General features: G+C 37.6%; 1 protein-coding gene across 7 annotated transcripts in view; it reads left to right on the top strand.

The window, feature by feature from the left end:
* LOC110052804 (cGMP-dependent protein kinase 1-like) overlaps nucleotides 1-18,448 on the top strand; it is a 50,694-nt gene extending 32,246 nt beyond the window's left edge. For 6 of the 7 annotated variants that reach the window (XM_020758978.2, XM_089271362.1, XM_089271367.1 and 3 more), the window contains 15 exons: nucleotides 741-835; nucleotides 3,030-3,098; nucleotides 3,531-3,620; nucleotides 8,141-8,161; nucleotides 9,964-10,063; nucleotides 10,592-10,728; nucleotides 11,225-11,314; nucleotides 11,910-12,009; nucleotides 12,598-12,639; nucleotides 13,073-13,171; nucleotides 13,507-13,571; nucleotides 14,248-14,370; nucleotides 14,824-14,886; nucleotides 15,357-15,423; nucleotides 16,042-18,448. In XM_020758978.2, coding sequence (XP_020614637.1) covers nucleotides 741-835; nucleotides 3,030-3,098; nucleotides 3,531-3,620; nucleotides 8,141-8,161; nucleotides 9,964-10,063; nucleotides 10,592-10,728; nucleotides 11,225-11,314; nucleotides 11,910-12,009; nucleotides 12,598-12,639; nucleotides 13,073-13,171; nucleotides 13,507-13,571; nucleotides 14,248-14,370; nucleotides 14,824-14,886; nucleotides 15,357-15,423; nucleotides 16,042-16,137 — 1,257 coding nt within the window. In that variant the 3' untranslated portion in view covers nucleotides 16,138-18,448. The remainder of the gene's footprint in view (nucleotides 1-740; nucleotides 836-3,029; nucleotides 3,099-3,530; nucleotides 3,621-8,140; nucleotides 8,162-9,963; nucleotides 10,064-10,591; nucleotides 10,729-11,224; nucleotides 11,315-11,909; nucleotides 12,010-12,597; nucleotides 12,640-13,072; nucleotides 13,172-13,506; nucleotides 13,572-14,247; nucleotides 14,371-14,823; nucleotides 14,887-15,356; nucleotides 15,424-16,041) is intronic. The other variant, XM_020758981.2, reaches the window with a different exon arrangement.
* The last annotated feature ends 939 nt before the right edge of the window (nucleotides 18,449-19,387 follow it).

The raw sequence follows: 19,387 nt of genomic DNA, 5'->3' as shown, positions 1-19,387 counted from the left end.
GTCACCGTCGAGCTTTCCAAGCTTTTGCAATTCATCTTCTTTTCGATGGCAAGTGACCGGATTGCGTGCATTGTGTCACGCTTCCAGGTAAAATTGTCACGTGCCAAAGTTCGAATTTCATCGCGTCCCAAGCTCAACTGAATGCAATTCCTTGATCTTTGTTTACCGTGTAACATTTCATTTTATTCAGTCTCCATTTCTGTTGGTTAAAATCCCACAACAACTAGCTTTGCAAAGTGAATTCTTAATGCTCAGAACGTTTTTCTTTTCGCTCCGGATGATAGTCCGCTCAAGCTCCTGACGCATATGTCACGTTAATTTTAGTCGCCGAGCTGGCGACTTGCGTTCTAATTTAGTCGCCAGCTCCAAAATTCTAGTCGCCATGGCGACTAAAATGGTCGCAACTTGGAGGGTTGATAATGAGATCAGATTTATACAGCGCTAAAATTATAAAATATTCAAGAGTGCTTTACAATGTAAGGTTAAGATTACAGTAAAAATATAAGAAAAGTGTATTTAAGAATAATACAATTTGAAAAGCATATTATAAGACTATGGCATGCTATATGCAAATTTAAAAAAGTAAGTTTGTACTAAATAAGTTAGCATTGCTTAGTCACAGTACTGTAGTTTTGATATCTAGTTGAGATTGTCCCCTATCCACTAATGTTGAACATGCATGTAAGTGTCTAAAGTTGGCAATGGTTGCTGTTTATTAAGTAAAGTGCTTTCCTGAATAGGTTAATATCACCCAGCGACCCTCAGTACATGCTGAACCTGTGTTTGTTCGCACTCTTGGAAAAGGTGACTTCTTTGGTGAAAAAGCTCTCAAGGGGTATGTGTTACATCTTTGGCTGCTAATAGCTCAAAAGTATTCTCAGCACTCGAAATGCAAGTTATATATGAATAACCTTGATCTCTCTCTGTTTAGCATTCCCACTCTAAGGACTTAAATTTAAGATGTTCCTGTTTCTATCAAAGACTTCATACAGGGTTTCCACAGGTCAGGAAATTTGCATGAATCAAAATTTCAAGAAAATTGAGTGATGTGATTTCACAGGCAAAGCAGCTGTTCAAAAACATTTACTCACAAAGTCGCCCATGAATAGACCATAATGCAGTTTGAGTAATGTTCAACTAGAAATGCCTCGATAACCACCATTTCTTTTAAATTTGGGACATGCAACTTCAATTAATAGCAACTAGAGTTTCGGCCGGAAGTCAAGGTTAGGAAGGAATAAGTTTTGCCAAATGATAAAGTTCTATAGCTTAATTGAAAGAAAGTTAAACCAGCCCAGAATAATTGTGGAAAGTGCATCTTAGAGGCTTCCCTAGGTTAATGGGGGGCTTTGGCCCCATTGCAAAATTTGGACTTCCAGCTTCCAAATCCTGGCTAAAAGCCTTGCAGTAGATGAAACAATACCATGTGCTGACAAGTTTCAGCTGTGCTGAACAGTAGCTGTTAAGAGGCTGTCTCTGTAAGGACCGACCACTGATTTTACTTCGAAAATTTGATTTTTCTCATAAGCTGGGATTTCAAAGCCCTTACCTAGTCAATCACTAAAATGAGTGTTATTTCATTAAAAATTCCAATTAAAGTTTTCTCGGATTGATTGAAGTGCGGTCCGCTTGACACAAGTTTCATGCCTGCCGAAACTGGAAAAATAGTACGTATTGCCGGCGCTCTAAAAAAAATAATATTCGCTCAAAAGTCCCAATTCTTTTTTTCAACTATAGATATATCATAGCAGTTTGTTTAGCCATGTTGCAATTATAATTCAATGTTGTTCCTTCAATGGTTAAAAGAAGATCTTCTACCCGTTAAATCGAGTTTTGAACCAAACGCGAAAATAGCTCTACTTTCCGTGAGTATAACGGGAAGATTGGGAACTAAATCACTTGTTGTAAACACAAAATGGCCGTGGCATTTATCAATCCTTCCTTGGCTTCCCGAATCACCGTTTACTGTTCATACATGTATGTGTGCTGAGAGTTGTCCAAAAGAGTGCTTATACAAACCTTTCAAGAGGAGTCTCCATGATTAAACCGGCTTCGAGGAAAGCAATGGTCAGTAATACAAAGAACATCGAAGTATGTGATGGTCACACTCGACACAGATGAGGAACGTATAGATCTACTTTATATGTAAACCTACAGTTGGAAGGAAAAGCTGGCAGTTTTAATGCTACCTAGGTTTCAAGGATCGCTACAAAGGACCAAAACTTTAATCTTGAAGCCAGGTAAGAGATTTACGGGAATTTATCGGAGCACTTTATGAAGGCGAGTGTGTTAGTTACTCACCGGAATATTTTCAAAATTTCCTGAACTTTAAGCAGTCATTAGTTTTGTAAACCCAGTGAGCAGACAAATTTTATTATTGTTTTAAATTAAGGGACATTTATACTTTCTATTCATGTAGTTCAGCAATTTCAAACAGGTGTCACATTTTTGAAACGTGCCTTCAAAGTAGAGCTATTTTCGTGTTTGATTCAAAACTCGATTTAACGGGTAGAAAATCTTCTTTGAACCGTTGAAGGAACAACATTGAATTATAATTGCAACATGGCTAAACAAACTGCTATGATATATCTATAGTTGAAAAAAAGAATTGGGACTTTTGAGCGAATATTATTATTTTTTTTAGAGCGCCGGCAATACATGCTATTTTTCCAGTTTCGGCAGGCATGAAACTTGTGTTGAGCAGACCGAACTTCAATCAATCCTAGAAAACTTCAATTGGAATTTTTAATGAAACAAAACTCATTTTAGTGATTGACTAGGTAAGGGCTTTGAAATCCCAGCTTATGAGAAAAATCGAATTTTCGAAGTAAAATCAGCAGTCGGTTCTTACAGAGACAGCCTCTTAAATCTTGTTTCTACAATTTGGAATCATTTCATGCTGCTTGTATAGGATTTTTAACAGTATCACGAGACAGGGCAGGTGTATGCACAACATGTTTTTACATGTACATACATCATTTGGTCATTCTTTTATATGGAAGGCTTATTTGGGTATTTATTTTTTACAGAGAGGATCTGCGAACAGCTAATTGCATAGCAGCCAAAGGAGGTGTCCATTGTTTAGTGTTAGATAGAGAGTAAGTATTCCTTAGTTCATGTTTTGAGTGATTAGCAATGTTATGTGAACTTTCCATAGTTAAATCATACCGCAATGTTGTTATTGCTTACTAGTAGTTTTACATTCGTGTATATCACATGGCTGCCACTAAACTCATGAAACTTAGAGACTTGTGTTGCTTTCATAGTTAGGAAATTGTCATTATAAGAATATCTTTTGATGTCTTTGTAGCTGATTATAAATATGAATTATTTAGGGTTGAAATCAGATTTTTTTATGTTTGATCAACACGATAACTTGAAAAGAAAATGCCACGTGACCAAAATGCAGAGGTTGATATTTCTGTATGCAACAGGTTTTCAGATGTTAAATTCCTCTTTTGGGTGAGTTTCACCACATTTTTTCAGGCCCTGTCAGGATGTTAACCATTATCTGCATTTTACTTGTTTAGAGCTTTTGAAGCATATATTGGTAGTTTAGAAGACATGAAGACAGACAAATATAGTGACAAGGAGAGGGGAGTTGAACCTCAGATTGCAAGGTAATGTCAGTTCTCTTCTTATTGTTGCAAATAATAGAGTTAATTTGCAGACATTTGTGAAATGAAATTTTTGTTATCTTCATGAATGTGTGCTGTTTGTGAGGTGATCAGGTAGCAAGAGTTGAGGCAGGTTGCTATCTCTGATCTGAACAAGTGAATGATTTAGTTTCTTTGATTCTTAACTGTATTTGCATAACTAATCAAAAGTATTGGTGACACAAAGTTATTGAAGAGTTGTTGAAAACCCATGTGAGCATACTGATTGATAAAAAATCAAAACATTTTTTGGGAAAACTAACACTTTGGATTGGAGGACGAAAGTTTTACTAATCACTTCATTGTCCAAGAATCAGTTCCACAACTGCAGCAGTGTTTCCGCCAGAGCGCGTCATTGCAGGAATCCTGTGTTACAATCAGAGATGGCCCCCAGAAAAAGGAAAAAAAGGGCCAATTTGGCCCTTTCCTTTTACAAGAGTGCAGACTTAACACAGGCATAATATTTTAAAAGCCATCCCAGGGCTGGAAATTGTGATCGATATGGTCGCCAATGCAACGAGCATTTCATCCTTGGCGACCAAAAATTCTGGTTTAGTCACCATAGTACGGCATAATGGCGACCACATTTCTCTGTGTTGACGATCAATAACGGTTATTTTGTCACACATTATGTCCTTCTAGAAAATCATATTGAAAGATCTTTGTTTCTAAAACATTCAACATAAGAAAATAAGTCAATCCGTCCTTTTGCTTTGCTGTATTGATTCTCTCATATCTGAAAACTTCCAAATGACTGATCAAGTTTGAAATCGCCCCATAATGCATTGCAAACCCTTGATCATTGACTACGTCATGTAGGCCTAAGGATTGTTCTCTTGTAATGCACGGATCCTTCATACTAGTATCTGATTCAAAAGAAACTTTATGGAGCAGAAACCCCTCAAAAAGGACTTACTATTAAATTTTATCATAGATCCTGATACACTGTTTTATTTTCCTTGGTACTGTGATGCATTTTTTCCTTCTGTAGCTTTCAGTTTATTGGCCCCTTTCCTAAAAAAAATAGCCCCTAAAAAAGATCTTTAGGGGCCACTTTGGCCCTCAAGTAAAATTTTCTGGCTGAAACACTGCTGCACCATACTTTTTACCATGCAAACCATTTTCAAGAAATCTTGTAAAGACAAATTCCAGATCCTTGTTACTGGTGTCTGTCTCTCTATCAGCCATGACCGAAATAAAGTGTGATCCAGTCAGCTACTAAGGTTAACCAGACAAATGCCCTTTTCCATTTTTGTCAGAATGTTCACACTCTGTTCTTGTTTACATTTTCCTTCATACTGCTCCTGGAGTCTTCCGTAGCAGTGTTCAACACTATGCTTTCTATACATTCATTTTTGTTTTCATCAATCTCCTGTGGACATCTTCTTCACTGTACTTTTGGGTGGCAGTCTTTTTTACAAAATCCATGCAGCAATCTCTGCAGCTGATCTGTATGACACAGGGCTGTCAATAAGGGCCGCAACCTGTAACACCAGTTACAGCTGAGTATGTTTGATGAACCCTTGATGTTACGGGTGAACTGGCCTGTAGTTGATACAATTCACCCATAAAGTAACAAGTTTGGTATAGGTGTGAAGATCAAGGCTACAGGTGAATTAAAACTTAATGACAGCCTGGTGACAAACAGGGCACACTGATCATGAATCAGCCACTTCCACAGGAAAAAAAAGACCCAAAGCAAAAAAGATGGCAGAAGTAGTAAGGTCGTGTCCACTTCTCTTCATCCCATTAATAGGCCTGATTGCCTTGAGTTCTGTGAAGTAAGGATTTTCATGTTGATTGTACAGTATCTGTTAAAACGAGAAATAGTTCAAGACAGTTCTAAAGCAATCTGGTGCAAAAAGAAACAACATCAGCCTTTCATAAAAATTAATACTTTTTTTAAGAGGATTTTCTCTGTATGATAATTTTAAAGAAATTTTCCTTAGCATGTCTGGTTTCTGGGATGCATGTTTACTAACTACTAACCACTGGTTAACAGGTTACCATTAAATTTGAACACTGATAGCGAAAACTCTTTACTGATGAGAATTTTTATTAGTATTGCTGGTTGCTAACTAAAGGACACTAATCGTAAGTCTTTGCCAGAGCATGAAATGCCAGTTTCGGGCAAGGTTTCAATAGTTAACATTACTAATCCCTAAACCTTTCAGATATGTCCAGGATTGAATGCTGATGAGATTCAAAGTCCTTATGATGAGCATCACAATGTGTCCTCATTGGTTAAAAGTCACCAAAACACACACAATTCTGTCAAATATGAAGTAATATAAAAATGTCAAATAACCCTGCCAAATATGAAGTACTAATTAAACAATACTTGCATTCAATTGTGGACATACATGTAAGCGAAACCTTTTGTTAAATCTATACAGTAATGAGAATTAAATGAACAAAAGTAAAATTCTCCATCAATATTCTTCTCATAATGTTTGTTATGTTAAGGATGGTGCCTACTAAATACAAAGGTTTTTTGCACTAGGTTAGGACCATGCGGAAAGAGTAGATCTTTGCAAGGGCTACTGGAATCCCCAAAGAAAAATTGGGGGTAGCCATGCATTTTTTCGAGATAATTAGCCTCAAATCTCAACAAAAATGCTGACATCAGCATTTTTCTGAAAAAAGAAGGAAAGGATATTTCTTCACAGATTTCCTTAGAATTCGCCTTTACAGACAGAAAAGCAAACACATTTATAAAGATCTTAAAACTACATGGTAAATGGTAACATAAAAACCATTTTTGGTATGTTTTTAATAACAAAATCGTTGCAAAGGCGCTTTTAGGGTCTCTGACAGCCTTCCTCCGGTTCAGCTAAAATACAGTCTAAATACCTTTTGCTCACAACCAGAAACTAATCACGTGTTGAATAGGCTTGCCACTTCCATTTCATAATATAAAATGTAGGGGTAGCTACATGTTTTTTAAAGTTATTGATCTTTTTTGAAAACCTTTACGGTGTCCGTTACATATTTTCCTGGCACCCCCAGTCAGTAAAACATTTGCGTATCTTGAACTTGTTATGCTCGTGCACTACGCCATCTGCAGGTACATGTTTACAGTTGGATTTCAGCATAATTTGCGACAGATGACAGCTAGTTTTTCAGCTGGAAGACATAAATAGTTAGTGGTCAGTGATATGCTGTTATTCTGGTGTTCCTGGTTTAAGTGCAGGTTCATTAAACTTGATTTGGTCACAGTGGGGAAATTTTGCTTTCATTTTAGTTGTGTACTTGGATGTGTAGTTGATTGTGTTAGTGTCAACCCCAGTGCGTGCGTGGCGCTTAAACCTACCTTGCGTGATGCGCAGAATGTGTGTGCACTAACAAAAGTAGGCACCGTCCTTAATTAAGCAAATATGGTACAAATTATCTTGATAAAGTAAATTGCGATTCCTTTTTCTAGATTGCAAAGAAATTTCATTTCTTGAACTGTAATGATCTCACTTATTAGTCAAAATTCAAAAGTTGGGGAATGTAGGATTCAGCCTCTGAAAATTTGATGAATGCTTGCTCTTTTCCACTCCTGTCATACAAAAATTACTCTTGCTTGTCCTTAGGTACTATGTTGATGTTTCAGTGGATTTCAGTCAGCTTTAAAGTGCAACTCTTCTTGTATAATTTTTATAAGTCACACCCCCGAAGATAATATTGTGTGTAAATATTACCAAATAGCTATAAAGAAAATTTCCCTCCATCTATCCCTATTACTCAAATGGGGAGAAGGAACTTGTGATGATGATGATTTGATAAAGGAAAGTTCACTAAATGCTTCAAAGTGTGCATTTTAAGTAGTTTGCTTATAGTTGGTACTACCAATTTACAGTATATACAATGATGTACATGCATTATTTACAGATGAATTGTTTGCTAAAGTAATGTGTTAAAATGTTACCCTTTGAGTTCCAAATAAATAATGCAACAATTTGATGACAAACTAAGAATTAAAACAACATAATAATGAAATGACTCTTACTTTAAAATGCAACTAAACCATTTAAAAACTAATTGTTTCAAATTTGTATGGGATTTGTTTCTGCAATGTGTTATTCCAAAAAATATCTTTATCCCCATTGAAGGTTTTTCAGTTTGAACCCGGCCACCCATCTGGAATTTCTTTTCCAAGGGGTCTTTAGAGCATCACACAGTATGAAAGAAATGAAAAGAATGTGTAGTTTGTGGGCTTCATGTGCATTGAAAAATTGCTAGGTAGAAAACAAAGTGCCACATCAAGACATCACATTCATCTTGCTATTCCTACACACTGCATTGCATCATATTGTCCCAATAAGAATTTTAAACTAACTCTGAGGCCATAAACCTTTAATTTTATCCATAATAATTTAAATAAAATGTTAATTTGAAATTGCTTAACATGTTTTTTTTGGTTCTTATCTACTTAAAGTGTTTATTTTTTAGCAGAGGACTTACATTTATTTCTTCCTCTTAACCCCTTAACCAAGTAGACAGCTTCAAGAAATGGAAAGGTTGGTACCTGCATTAACTGTTCTTGCACAATCGAAATGGCTCATTCTAATTATAACTCATTTCAAGCACGGATATATTGACACCAATCATTAAATAAATAGTGTTCACTTTAATAGTTACTTTTTCACAAATTAATTGTTTCTAAACATGGTCTGCACAGTAATTATGTAACTAACAATAATTACATGTAACCTTATGAATTGAACACCTTAATTAAGGCTTAGCCCTTTAATCCCAAGAGCTATCAACATTTCACAAAGAATATCATGAACGTTAAAACATATTTTCTTGACATCTATACCACCAAAAAAGAATCCTAAAATGTCACAATACTTGGGACTAAACGGTTAGCTTTCATAAAATATATGGGGCATAAATGATTGTGTTCAAAAGTATTTATTTACCATTGCAAGCTTTAGGAATGATTACATCACACTTGCAATCAGCATTGATTACATCAGCATTGTCACTGACCAACAGTGACTGTATGGTTACCATGAAGAACCACCGATGTGTGAAACTGTGTGACAGCTGGAACACTTTTTTGGTATGGTGAAAAACTGTCTCAGTGTAAACAAGAAGAGACAAGAATGACATTGGCTATTGATAAGAAAACCTAATGATGTTTGGAACTTCATTACATGTAGTTATTAAAATTTATGGGTTTTTAATGTAGGAAGTAAACAGCTATTGCACCCCACTAAAGATGAATGTTACACTCTTGACTCCAAAATGTTATTCAAGGGAAGTTTGACTCAAGTTTTCAGAATCGTAATCATGTTTTATTTACATTCAGTTGACTGATTTCTCAGAGGTGGGAAATGCAATGTAGCATGTTTACTTAATTACTTGAAAACTTAAGTGTATTCACAAAAGCTTGAGATTAAAATTTTTTTAAGCACTCAATCTTATCACAATACATGAGCCATTAGCTACGAAGTTTGTTTCTTTTTTTAAGGGTGGGGTCAGCTTTTGAGTAAAAGGAAGACAATGGCTATTGCCTACATGCACTTTGCATCAGCACAAGATTATTCTGCGTAATATTTCTTGGGTACACTGCAATTCTTTGAGGCACTTTATCCATGATGTGGTTTATGTAGCTGGACCAGCCTGGGCATGTCATATTTTCAGAATTATACTTTCGAGATTTGAGTACTATGCTACTAAATGACTGCCATCCTCCTTCTGTAAGTGGACACTTCAACAGTTTTGTGGTATGGGTGTCCACCAACAGGAGATTTAAGTGTATAGGCAAACTTTGCTTCATGAGTGCATAAAACCATGGTACAGCTTTCAAAGCAGTTTGTCACTTACTGCACATGCGTAAAATATATATGCCATCAATATGTTCTGCATTATTAACTTGTGGTTTTTTTCAGTGACCGATTGAAAGAGAATTCGTGGAAAATGCACTCAATGGTTTTGATTAGGTTTCCTTCTGTAAAGTGACTTGTTCAATATTTTTCTCTTGAGGCATGTAAAATGAAGTAGTGCTGGGATACATTCAGTGCTAAGTAGACTATAATGGTCACAAGAGCTTTCTGAATGTACATTTGTATGTTTTGTAAGAAGGTGGTGTAAAGTTAAATATATTCTCAGTTCAATGCCGTGAGTGTATGGTCATATTTTTAAACAAGGGTCACAAAAAGCAGAGTCTTGTCTGATGTGCCAGCAAGCTCTGGTGATGATGGGCCTTAATTGGAAGTGTAAAATTTGTTGCACAAATGACAGATTTGTATAATAAAGAAAATATACTTTATACTCTTCTGAATAGTCAACTCATTAAGCCATTTCTTTGCAGTCGCACAAAAGCAGAAATAGATGAATTTGCCAGTGTGACCTTGAAAGATATTTCAATTGTGAAGACATTAGGTGTTGGTGGCTTTGGACGTGTTGAACTGGTGAGTTAAGTATTGAACTGAATTGATCACAAAATTGATTAATAATTATGTGGTGCCAACAGTCTAGTCTAGATATTGTTGCTTAGGATTCAGCAGTCTAGAACATCTACGTCTATATCCACTGTAAAACACCCATTTCACATGTTTTCTCTTTTAGAAGGTAATTGTCTTTGAAAACAAAGCAATGGAATTGACGAAATTCTCGAATGTCATCTAATGTACATTATATAATTGGGCACACCGCAGTCGCCATTGGCGGTTGACTTTCTCTGGGTTACTCAGCAACTCTACTTTTAATTTGCTAGTCCTCATCAACATTTCTTCCTCAACTGGATCTTCAGTGTTGTCAAATTCACTTGCAGTTTCTCTTTTGTAAAGAGCATGTTAAGCTTAAGCAGAGGCGATGAGAATTAAGAAAATTTTGTTGACTTTCTGTGTCACTCTTAAAATTGCCCTAAAGTTTACACGTCAAAGCTTTCATAGTTGGGACAGAAGTGACAAATTGTAAGCGTATTGTGCCGTCTTTAGATTCAACTGGCCAACGACAAGAGAACCTTTGCTCTGAAAACGCTAAAGAAGCACCACATTGTTGAAACAAGACAGCAAGACCACATCATGTCAGAAAAGAAAATCATGATGGAAGCAAATTGTCCCTTCATTGTAAGGTGAGGTGGTTAAATTCGGTTAAAATTGTTTGCCAAATTTCTAAGCTTACCTGCAATGGCGCCTCGTGCTCTGAGGACGTCACTCTCTAGTTTGGGAAGCTGCCTTAAGATCATTTAGGTCTTGTTCAGTTTCCAAGTACAAATCTTCATGCGTTCCTTGAAGTCGAGCTCTTGGAGTAAATTGTCGACAATTCCGACAAAGGTGATATGAGCGTGTTGAAAAGTTTGAGTGAATTATCAAGCACAGCCAAGGAGGAGATTTCCCATGCTTTGGAGGGCAGCATGAACGAAGGCCATTTTCGTAAGGGGTCGATTCCTTTCAACCAATTAGGAAAGTGCACGAGCACTTACGGATATGCCGGAATCAGCCGAATGTTCTCCGGGTTTCTCCGTTTTCGCGCCATTTTGGTGCCACCGGCCGGGGGGAAAAAAGTAGTGTCGACGGAGCTTGTATCGTTTACGTTTTCTTATAAGTTTTCTTTATTTAATTTTTCAGGTTATATACAACATTTAAGAATAGTAAATATTTGTACATGCTTTTGGAAGCTTGTCTAGGTGGCGAGCTTTGGACTATTCTCAGAGACAAGTAAGTTGTAATGATAGTTTATATATTTTTGAAAATTAAACTGACCCTCTGACACCATTTTGGTCGGGGGACCAACACGACAAAAAATACAGTAAATGTATTGGAAAGGTTGAGAGCCTAATGTGTAACAATTCACAGAAAATACGAATTTCGAAAATATAGTAATAAAGGGTAAAAGAAGTCATTCACTGGTCAAATTTGAGGGAGAAAGCGCTCCATACATTGGCTTTCAAAACCGAGCAAGTTCGCAGGAAAATTTAGAGACAGTTGTAAGTAAAATTAAAAATATGGTTCCTCGCCTACCAGCACAGCTGTGCTCTTCATATTTGATCAGGAAAATCAAATATGGTATCTCAAACCTTGTAACTCATAAACACTTCAGAACATTAATCAAGTTCAAATGACGCTCAAATGTCTGGACCTCGAGCTTCCAACTTTTACCTTTTATACATTTTGTGTGAGTTTTACCGTGTTTGCCCCAGGCAAGATGCCGCCTGGAGAAAAGGAAGACCAGATTAAATTTTAATGAAATTTTTTTCTAGGTACATGCCTTCTAAAATTCCACACTGAGTTTCTTTGAATTGTTCTACCATAGGGGATCATTTGATGATGGAACCACGCGGTTTTATGTAGGTTGTGTAATAGAGGCCTTTACATATCTTCACGAAAGGGGAATCGTGTACAGAGATTTGAAGGTTTGTACGGTATTTTTCTTTTTTATGTTTTCACGTTATGTTGGTTTCCCGTTCCACCTGCCCACACTCTACTTATGTACCTCTCCTTTCTTCCACACCTTACTTCCCTATAAGCTTATATGGTCTTATATCGTTCCTCAGAATGAATCGGTTACTGTAAGTGTAGCCTTTCAGAGCAGCTTTGACGTGTTGAAACTGTGTTGAAAGTCTTGCTAAGCTTTGGTTTTGCATATCACGCTTTTTGAGTGGGTTTAAAACTCACACCTCTTTCTTAACCAATCTGAGGTAGAATCAAAGCCAATCACGTGATTTGCGCTCACGGGTTTTCCTGCGCTTCGCACCGACTATAATTGCTTCGAGTTTTAATATTGGTTCGCTCTCGTTCGCTGTAGTGCCCGTGTTCTTTGTAATTGGCCAGACCGATATTACTTTATGCCTTTAGGTACACTTAATAAACCTGATCTATATACGACCAATGATGAAACAACTGTACTCGTGTTATTTGTCATCGACCAGCAAGAATTTGTAGAGAGTTGTCACTCACCTGGCTGAGTGAGATGACTGACACCATTTTTTAAATCTTTTTAGCCTGAAAACTTACTACTGGATTCCAAAGGTTATTGCAAATTGGTAAGGTTTCATGCAATAAGAACGTCTTCCGCTCTGTCAAACCTCCATGGTTTCATTGTGTGCTATATAGAGCTTTACAATTTTTCTAGTAAAGTGAAGATAATATATCATGGTCTATTCTTTTCGAAAGTGGGAACTGGATGTTTGCTGAAATTAATACCTAGTTGTTTTAAAACATTGTCAATCATATACAGTATGCTACTATCTTTCCATGACATGGCATTTCCAAGACATATGAGAAGCTAGGATTTTTAAGCCTATTATGTCTAGTTGATATATTTGTTTCTTTCAGTTTAAGTGGCATGCCTGTGAACTAGCTAGGTGTAGCTAAGAGCATTGACCACCATGAAGAACAACATTTCAACATTTTTTTAAACAGTTTTTTGAACGTTTTTTTCCCTGTAAACAGATGAGTTGATTCTTTTACTTGTAGGTCGACTTTGGTTTTGCAAAGAAAATAGGCTCTGGACGGAAAACGTGGACATTCTGTGGAACTCCGGAGTATGTGGCGCCAGAAATAATTCTTAATAAGGTAAAACTGGGTCAGGTTTCTCAACACGTCCAAGTGAATATTCAAGTTTTAAAATCTCGGATGACAAATTACTCCTTAATTTTGGCGCGAAATTCCAGCGTTAATTTATAAGTTCACAAACGAAATGACAAAATTGACATGTCAACGTTGTCGAAAACCCACGATTGTAAAGATGCGGGAAACTGTTAGAATTTTGACAAATGTACGTGAAATTGTTTCCTAATTTCACTCGTTACCATCTGATTACTCACACTTAGTTTACTTTGTGGGAAAGTGCACAGAATTACCGTCTTTTGTCACTGCTTATTCATTGACAAACCTTTGCTATCCTCCAGGGTCACGACTTATCAGCGGATTATTGGTCTCTAGGAATTCTTATGTTTGAACTGCTTACAGGCAGGTAAGTGACCTCCCATTTCACTTGTACATCTTTACAGTTATTCCAATCCACGACTTGCTCACGTTAGGTCGCGACTTCAGAGAACTTCTCTTTACATGATGTTGCTTTATATCGGTTACCGTAATCAATTAGAAGCATTCCTTCTTCTCAAAGAATTTCATCATTGCCTTAAATTTCTGTTTTCGTTTTCGTACTGAACACTTTCAGTCGCTCGCTAATTATCGTAAGCCAATTGAAGTCTGTGTATTGCTAGTGAAAACTGGAAACAACGCGAGTGAAGATGACCATTTTTGTTATCCTGAAGATCTATCGATAAAATCACAGGGAAAACGCAGCCTTGCAGTCAAGAACACATTGTTCAAAACCTCATAAAATAATAGCAATCTCAAATTGCTCTTGACTCCACTTGTTAAGCAGGATTTTTTAATCGAGTCTAACACACCATCTGGATTCTAAGGTTCAGCGTTCTTCAGTCAAAAGGAGAGTCATAATAAGAAACAACTTTTTGAACTCCCACCTCCTGGAAACCATACTAAAACGATATCGCCGTGTTTTTCGTACACGGAGCAAGCGCGGGAAGACCTTAGAAGATATTCTCCCAGTTTTCAAAAGGTCTTCGTGTGTCCTTTTGTACATTGCTAATATGTTGTTGTTGTTGTTGTTTTGTCTTTGACAGCCCTCCTTTCACTGGGTCAGACCCAATGAAGACCTACAACATAATTCTCAAGGGAATTGATATGATTGAATTTCCTCGCAAGGTCCTTAAAAATGCGCATGCCCTCATTAAGAGGCTCTGTCGGTAAGTGCAGGTCTTAAACAGAATATGCTGTGATTTTGCAAGCTTGAAGCCGTGTAATTTGATAAATTCTGTTAAACCTAAACTAAGAGAGGTCATGTAAAAGTCATATTATTTCGGATTTCTGTATAAATTAGTTTAGATTTTAGGAGACCCCACTGTTGGACCAAAAATGCTACTTTAACCTTTTGTGTCTACCCTGTTACACTGTTTTATGTATAATCAAATTTTGCCAAAGGAACATCCAGTAACTAAAGCAGCGGATATAGGAAAACCGGAGAGACCGGAGGCGTATGTATAAATAGATAGGGGAGAACAACCCTTCATGGATCAGCACGTGCTACAGCAACGAAAGTCATAATTCTAGCTTAGGCCAGCTGTGCAGTACAAAGTCAGAATATCATCCTGTATGAGCCTCAAGGTTTCTCACAGGGCATCTACTCTGTCTTTTCTCAGAGACAACCCCACTGAGCGACTCGGCTACCAAAAAGGAGGTCTTAAAGACATCAAGAAGAACAAGTAAGTGGGACTCGTAAAACCCAGCCGACGAGGACTCAATGTGCAATCTCCGCGACGATTGTTTTGTCGTTCTTTCCATTCTTTACCCGCATTGTTTAATCCGCTCAGTCTGAAGATTGTACCGAATTGATTTGCCAGCAAACTGAAGAAGTCGCCATACAGTTTTTCGGCAGACGTGAGTTTTGTAATCCTGCGTGACTAGCCTCGATCAGGTTGCCTTCTATCCATTCATATCTGGATAGTGCCTGAACTTCTAGTTTTCCCAGCGTTCAACAATCAATAGGAAATCATACTATAAGGCAACTTGCAGATTTACAAGTAATGATGCACGCTTTCCCTTGTTTCAAACAACGTTGAAAACTACGTCGTTTGCAAAGCCGTTCTACGTACAAACAGCTATTGTACGTTTTTGCCATGTGATGAGATAAAGTAATTTGACCACCTCTGACACCATTTCGATTTGTGCTTAGGTGGTTTGATGGTTTCAACTGGGAAGGTTTGAAGCAGAGGAAACTTCAAGCGCCAATCATTCCGAAGGTTTGTTTAACTTTGATAGTAATGTCTTTGGTTGCCTGATTCCAGTGTTGAAACTTTACAACCGTTATTAGGGTTTCTCTCCGTTAGAGGAAAGAAACGTCGCATAGCGAGCCAGATAATGGCTGTGCGAGAGGTAAGCTTGATCTAGATTGGTTAAGATAATTAATGAAAGTGAAGCCCGGCCCAACGATGTTGCGTGTTGTTGGCTTTTGAGCCAACAACACCCAACGTTGCACCAGAGTGTCCAAACGCGCGCAACATATTGCGATATGTTGCGTTGAAATGTTGCGATTGTTTAGCAGGGGCTTAACGTTTGTGATACACTTGCGGCTTGTGCTTTCGTGACTCTAGGATGATACTTAAGGTGGTTCCTTTGGGGTGATCTGGTTCAGGATCAGTGATCCAAGATCACACGGATCATGGTACATCAAAGGAATCGGTGAATCCGTGACCAGCGTGGATTCATCGGTTCCTTTGATGCACCATGATCCGTGTGATCTTGAATTACTGATCCTGATCCAGATCACCCCAAAGGAACGCACCCTTAGTCAAAGGCTACTGCACTAATTTAAGGTCAACATAGAGGAAGTCGTTGACTCTCTTCAATTTTACACTCAGATCAAGTCTCCGACAGACGCATCAAACTTCGACGACTATCCACCTGATGACGAGGTACCTCCTGATGACTCGACAGGCTGGGACAAGGATTTCTAGCCGTCCAAAGTGTCGCCTCGCGTGTGCTGCTGCCCAATGGAAAGAAAACAAACCTTTATTTTCTTCGTGTACAGCAGCAAGATGGCAGAGTCCTTTCCCGCTGACCTTTCTGCTCTTCTTCTATATCCTTAGTTAGATAATTCTCATGTTTGAATACTTTTTTCATGCCTGGGAAAATTCCAATTGGTCGACTTTGAATCCATGCTGTGTGACGTTAAGTCGCCACAAAATAAACAAAGAACTTGAAAACGTTAAGGGAGATTACGTCACTGGTGGCACATTTTGAAAAGTTTAGCCCACATTTTTCAAGTTCCTCGTTGGCAGTCCACCTTTCTTTTCCGTGTATTGTTACTTCTATGGTCTTTCTGTACGTTTGTAAGTTATTTTCAGGTTCCTTCCATTTCAAGGTTATTTTGTAACCTGATTCACCTTGTGAAATAGCTCCATTCGGTCATTGATCTCAGCCTGAAAATTTGATATTTGTCACACTGAACGTGTACTATTGTCCAATATTTTCCCTTGAAATTACAATTATTGATGAATTTGAGCTGTAATGTGATAGGTTTTCCTCCCTTGCACAACCCTCTCTCTTCTTAATATAATTTGTCTGCAAATGCGGTGGTTAAGAGAGAGAGGAAGGGGGGAACTATTGTTTAAAAGTTGAAAGCTTCAGTTGAATTAGAAATGATGATGATGATAATGATGATAATGATAATAATAATCCTAATATTTTAACAATATTTTATTCTTTACTGGTTTGCCTTGGAGAGTCGCGTAAGCCAGGCATAACCACATATTTTTCAATGATAAATCAATGTAATTACGACTATCCGTAGTGTTAAGGCAGCCAACCAAACTAGTTGTAAATGAAGAAATTCACAGTATCTCCTCCAGAACGTTTGCGAGTAAAGAAACACCATGTATCTAGTACATGGAGAAAATCGGTTAGTGGGACATCGTTTCCAATATTCTTTCAGATCAAGGAATATTAGTTATGTAAATAATTCAGTCATATTAATGCAGATAAAACTACAAAGCGCTACTCTATGTTGGTATGATTTTTGGTTAACTCTCCTCATTGAATTACTTCGTGCTTTTTTAGGCGTTTGTCAATGTGTATGACAGTGTAATAGGTAATGATAACGAATTATCAAGTTATGTCGCTAAGATTGTCGGGCTCTTAATTTAAAAGGTGAAAACGAACAAGATTCGCCTAAAACCGCACCACTAATCCCATTCACGAGGAAAAATAAAAATACTCTGTAGGTTGCTCTCACAGTGGACTGTGCAAGTTTAGCACAGCTATGGTTCGAACGACCTGACTGAGCTGAGCTTGCTGTTACTCTGTCGGTAGCGTCCTCCTCGCATCGGGTATTGCAGGATAGCCCCGTTTGTTAGAGAACTGAAATAGTCGAGATATTCGTTCACGGAGAGCAAAGAGCTACACTTGGTCACTTCGTCGGCCGAGCAAGTTTTCTTAGTGTATATGAAATGAATTGTCCAGACGTTAATATTTAGACAAGTCGTCACGTTTTGATCTTTGGCGGCCTGAACGATTCGTGATTTGCGATATAAACTAGCCTTATTACCAGACTGATTCACGGCTGATTCACTGACCGACTCATTTCATATCCTCTTTAGTCACGCGTAACACTCTAATCTAAATGGCCGTTTTAAGTTCATAGAATGGCCTCTCTTAACCTTTGAGTAAAATGTTAAGAATAAGAGCACTTGGGCATAGAACGAACAGTCAACAACAAACTATGCAATCTTGTGACTGTCAATGAAATTTCTGACAATATAACCGTATTTCAGAATGTCAGGTTTCAGTTTCGTCTATACTGCTGAAGAAAGGTTGATTATTTCTTATTTTCAAATCGCGAATTTAAGGAAGTGAACAAACGTCTACCTGACTTGAATCGATTTTCTCTTCTGTTCCATCATTGTTTTTGTACCCTACGAGTAGAATTCCTTTGGATCTTTCAGGACAGATCCTTAGGGAACTCTGCTCACAAGGTAACTGGAGTTTTAAGAATGTTTTTGCTTTAAGAATTTTAGACCTTGCTTTACATTATAGGAGACTTTTTTAAGGATTTATTTATTTCGGAGGTCCACTCCGGAAGAAATTGTAATCGTTAGAAATTGTGCAATGATACACGGTGGTTTTGATATCCATATCCGTGAAAAGAAATGAATTATATTGTTGGTAATTTTGTATTTATTCCCTCAAGTGCTGCTAATCGTAAAACAATAGGACAAACCTGAGTAGTGAAAGCATCATTAAATTAATTTTTTAACCAATTCAAGACAACAGTGTCCGTCTTGTTGATATGCTGTGAGTTAAAGCATAGTTTATGGGAGGGGTCTCCTTTAAAAAACCATATATATCACCTGCCTGGAAATCATGGAAGGTGACACCCAAAATATCATCAAAGCACTACTGTGTGACCCTCAAACCTACCAAAATCGCCAACTTCCAAGTTGCCACCCCTAAAATGTCCTTTCTTGTTCAATCGGGAATTTTGATGTCTGGGGTCCTTAGTCACGCAACTTTCGTATGAAGAGAAACGTTGCGTGAAAATACTAACGCATGCTTTTCTCCCATGCACGTCTTACCGGCTACAGTGAGTATGCTGCAAGGAGACTCGCCGAATTGCGAGATTTGATGTTTTCAGTGTCGGCCGTTCGTCGGAACAAAATGGCGGGTGTGGGTAAGCATCGTGAGTGGAACGAAATATTCCTGATTCCTCCGATAGCTCAGTTGACTTGTACTTGGTTCACAATCCTCCGTCGTGCTCCGACGGATATATGGCGGCTAAGGGGACACTAGCACTTCAGTTTTTAAGTTTGTTAGAGTAACATAGTTTTTAGGGATAGTTTGGTAAAGCGCCTCGGGCAAATAATGGATTTGTGCACTATGTAAATGAGCTATTATTATTATTATTATTATTATTATTATTATTATTATTATTATTATCATTGTCATTATCATTATCATTATCACTATCACTATCACTATCATTATCACTATCACTATCACTATCACTATTAATGTTCTTGTTCTTGTTCTTGTTTTTATTATAATTATAATTATAATTGATACTTGGTCAAAGCAGTGTTAAAATTATGACTAAGTACTCTCAGAACACTATAAAGAGGGGCCTGAAGGGTCAGAAAGGGTTTTTTTTTTTCCAGTGGGAACTCTGGGACTGAGACTGGGACGGGTAATAGGATTCACACCCTTGTCTCC

Source organism: Orbicella faveolata, unplaced genomic scaffold (genome assembly GCF_042242905.1).
Source record: "Orbicella faveolata isolate gen_17 unplaced genomic scaffold, um_ofav_v1 contig_1, whole genome shotgun sequence".
NCBI lineage: Eukaryota > Metazoa > Cnidaria > Anthozoa > Scleractinia > Merulinidae > Orbicella > Orbicella faveolata.
The sequence above is the reverse complement of the archived record's forward strand: the minus strand, read 5'-3'. Positions and strand labels throughout refer to the sequence as shown.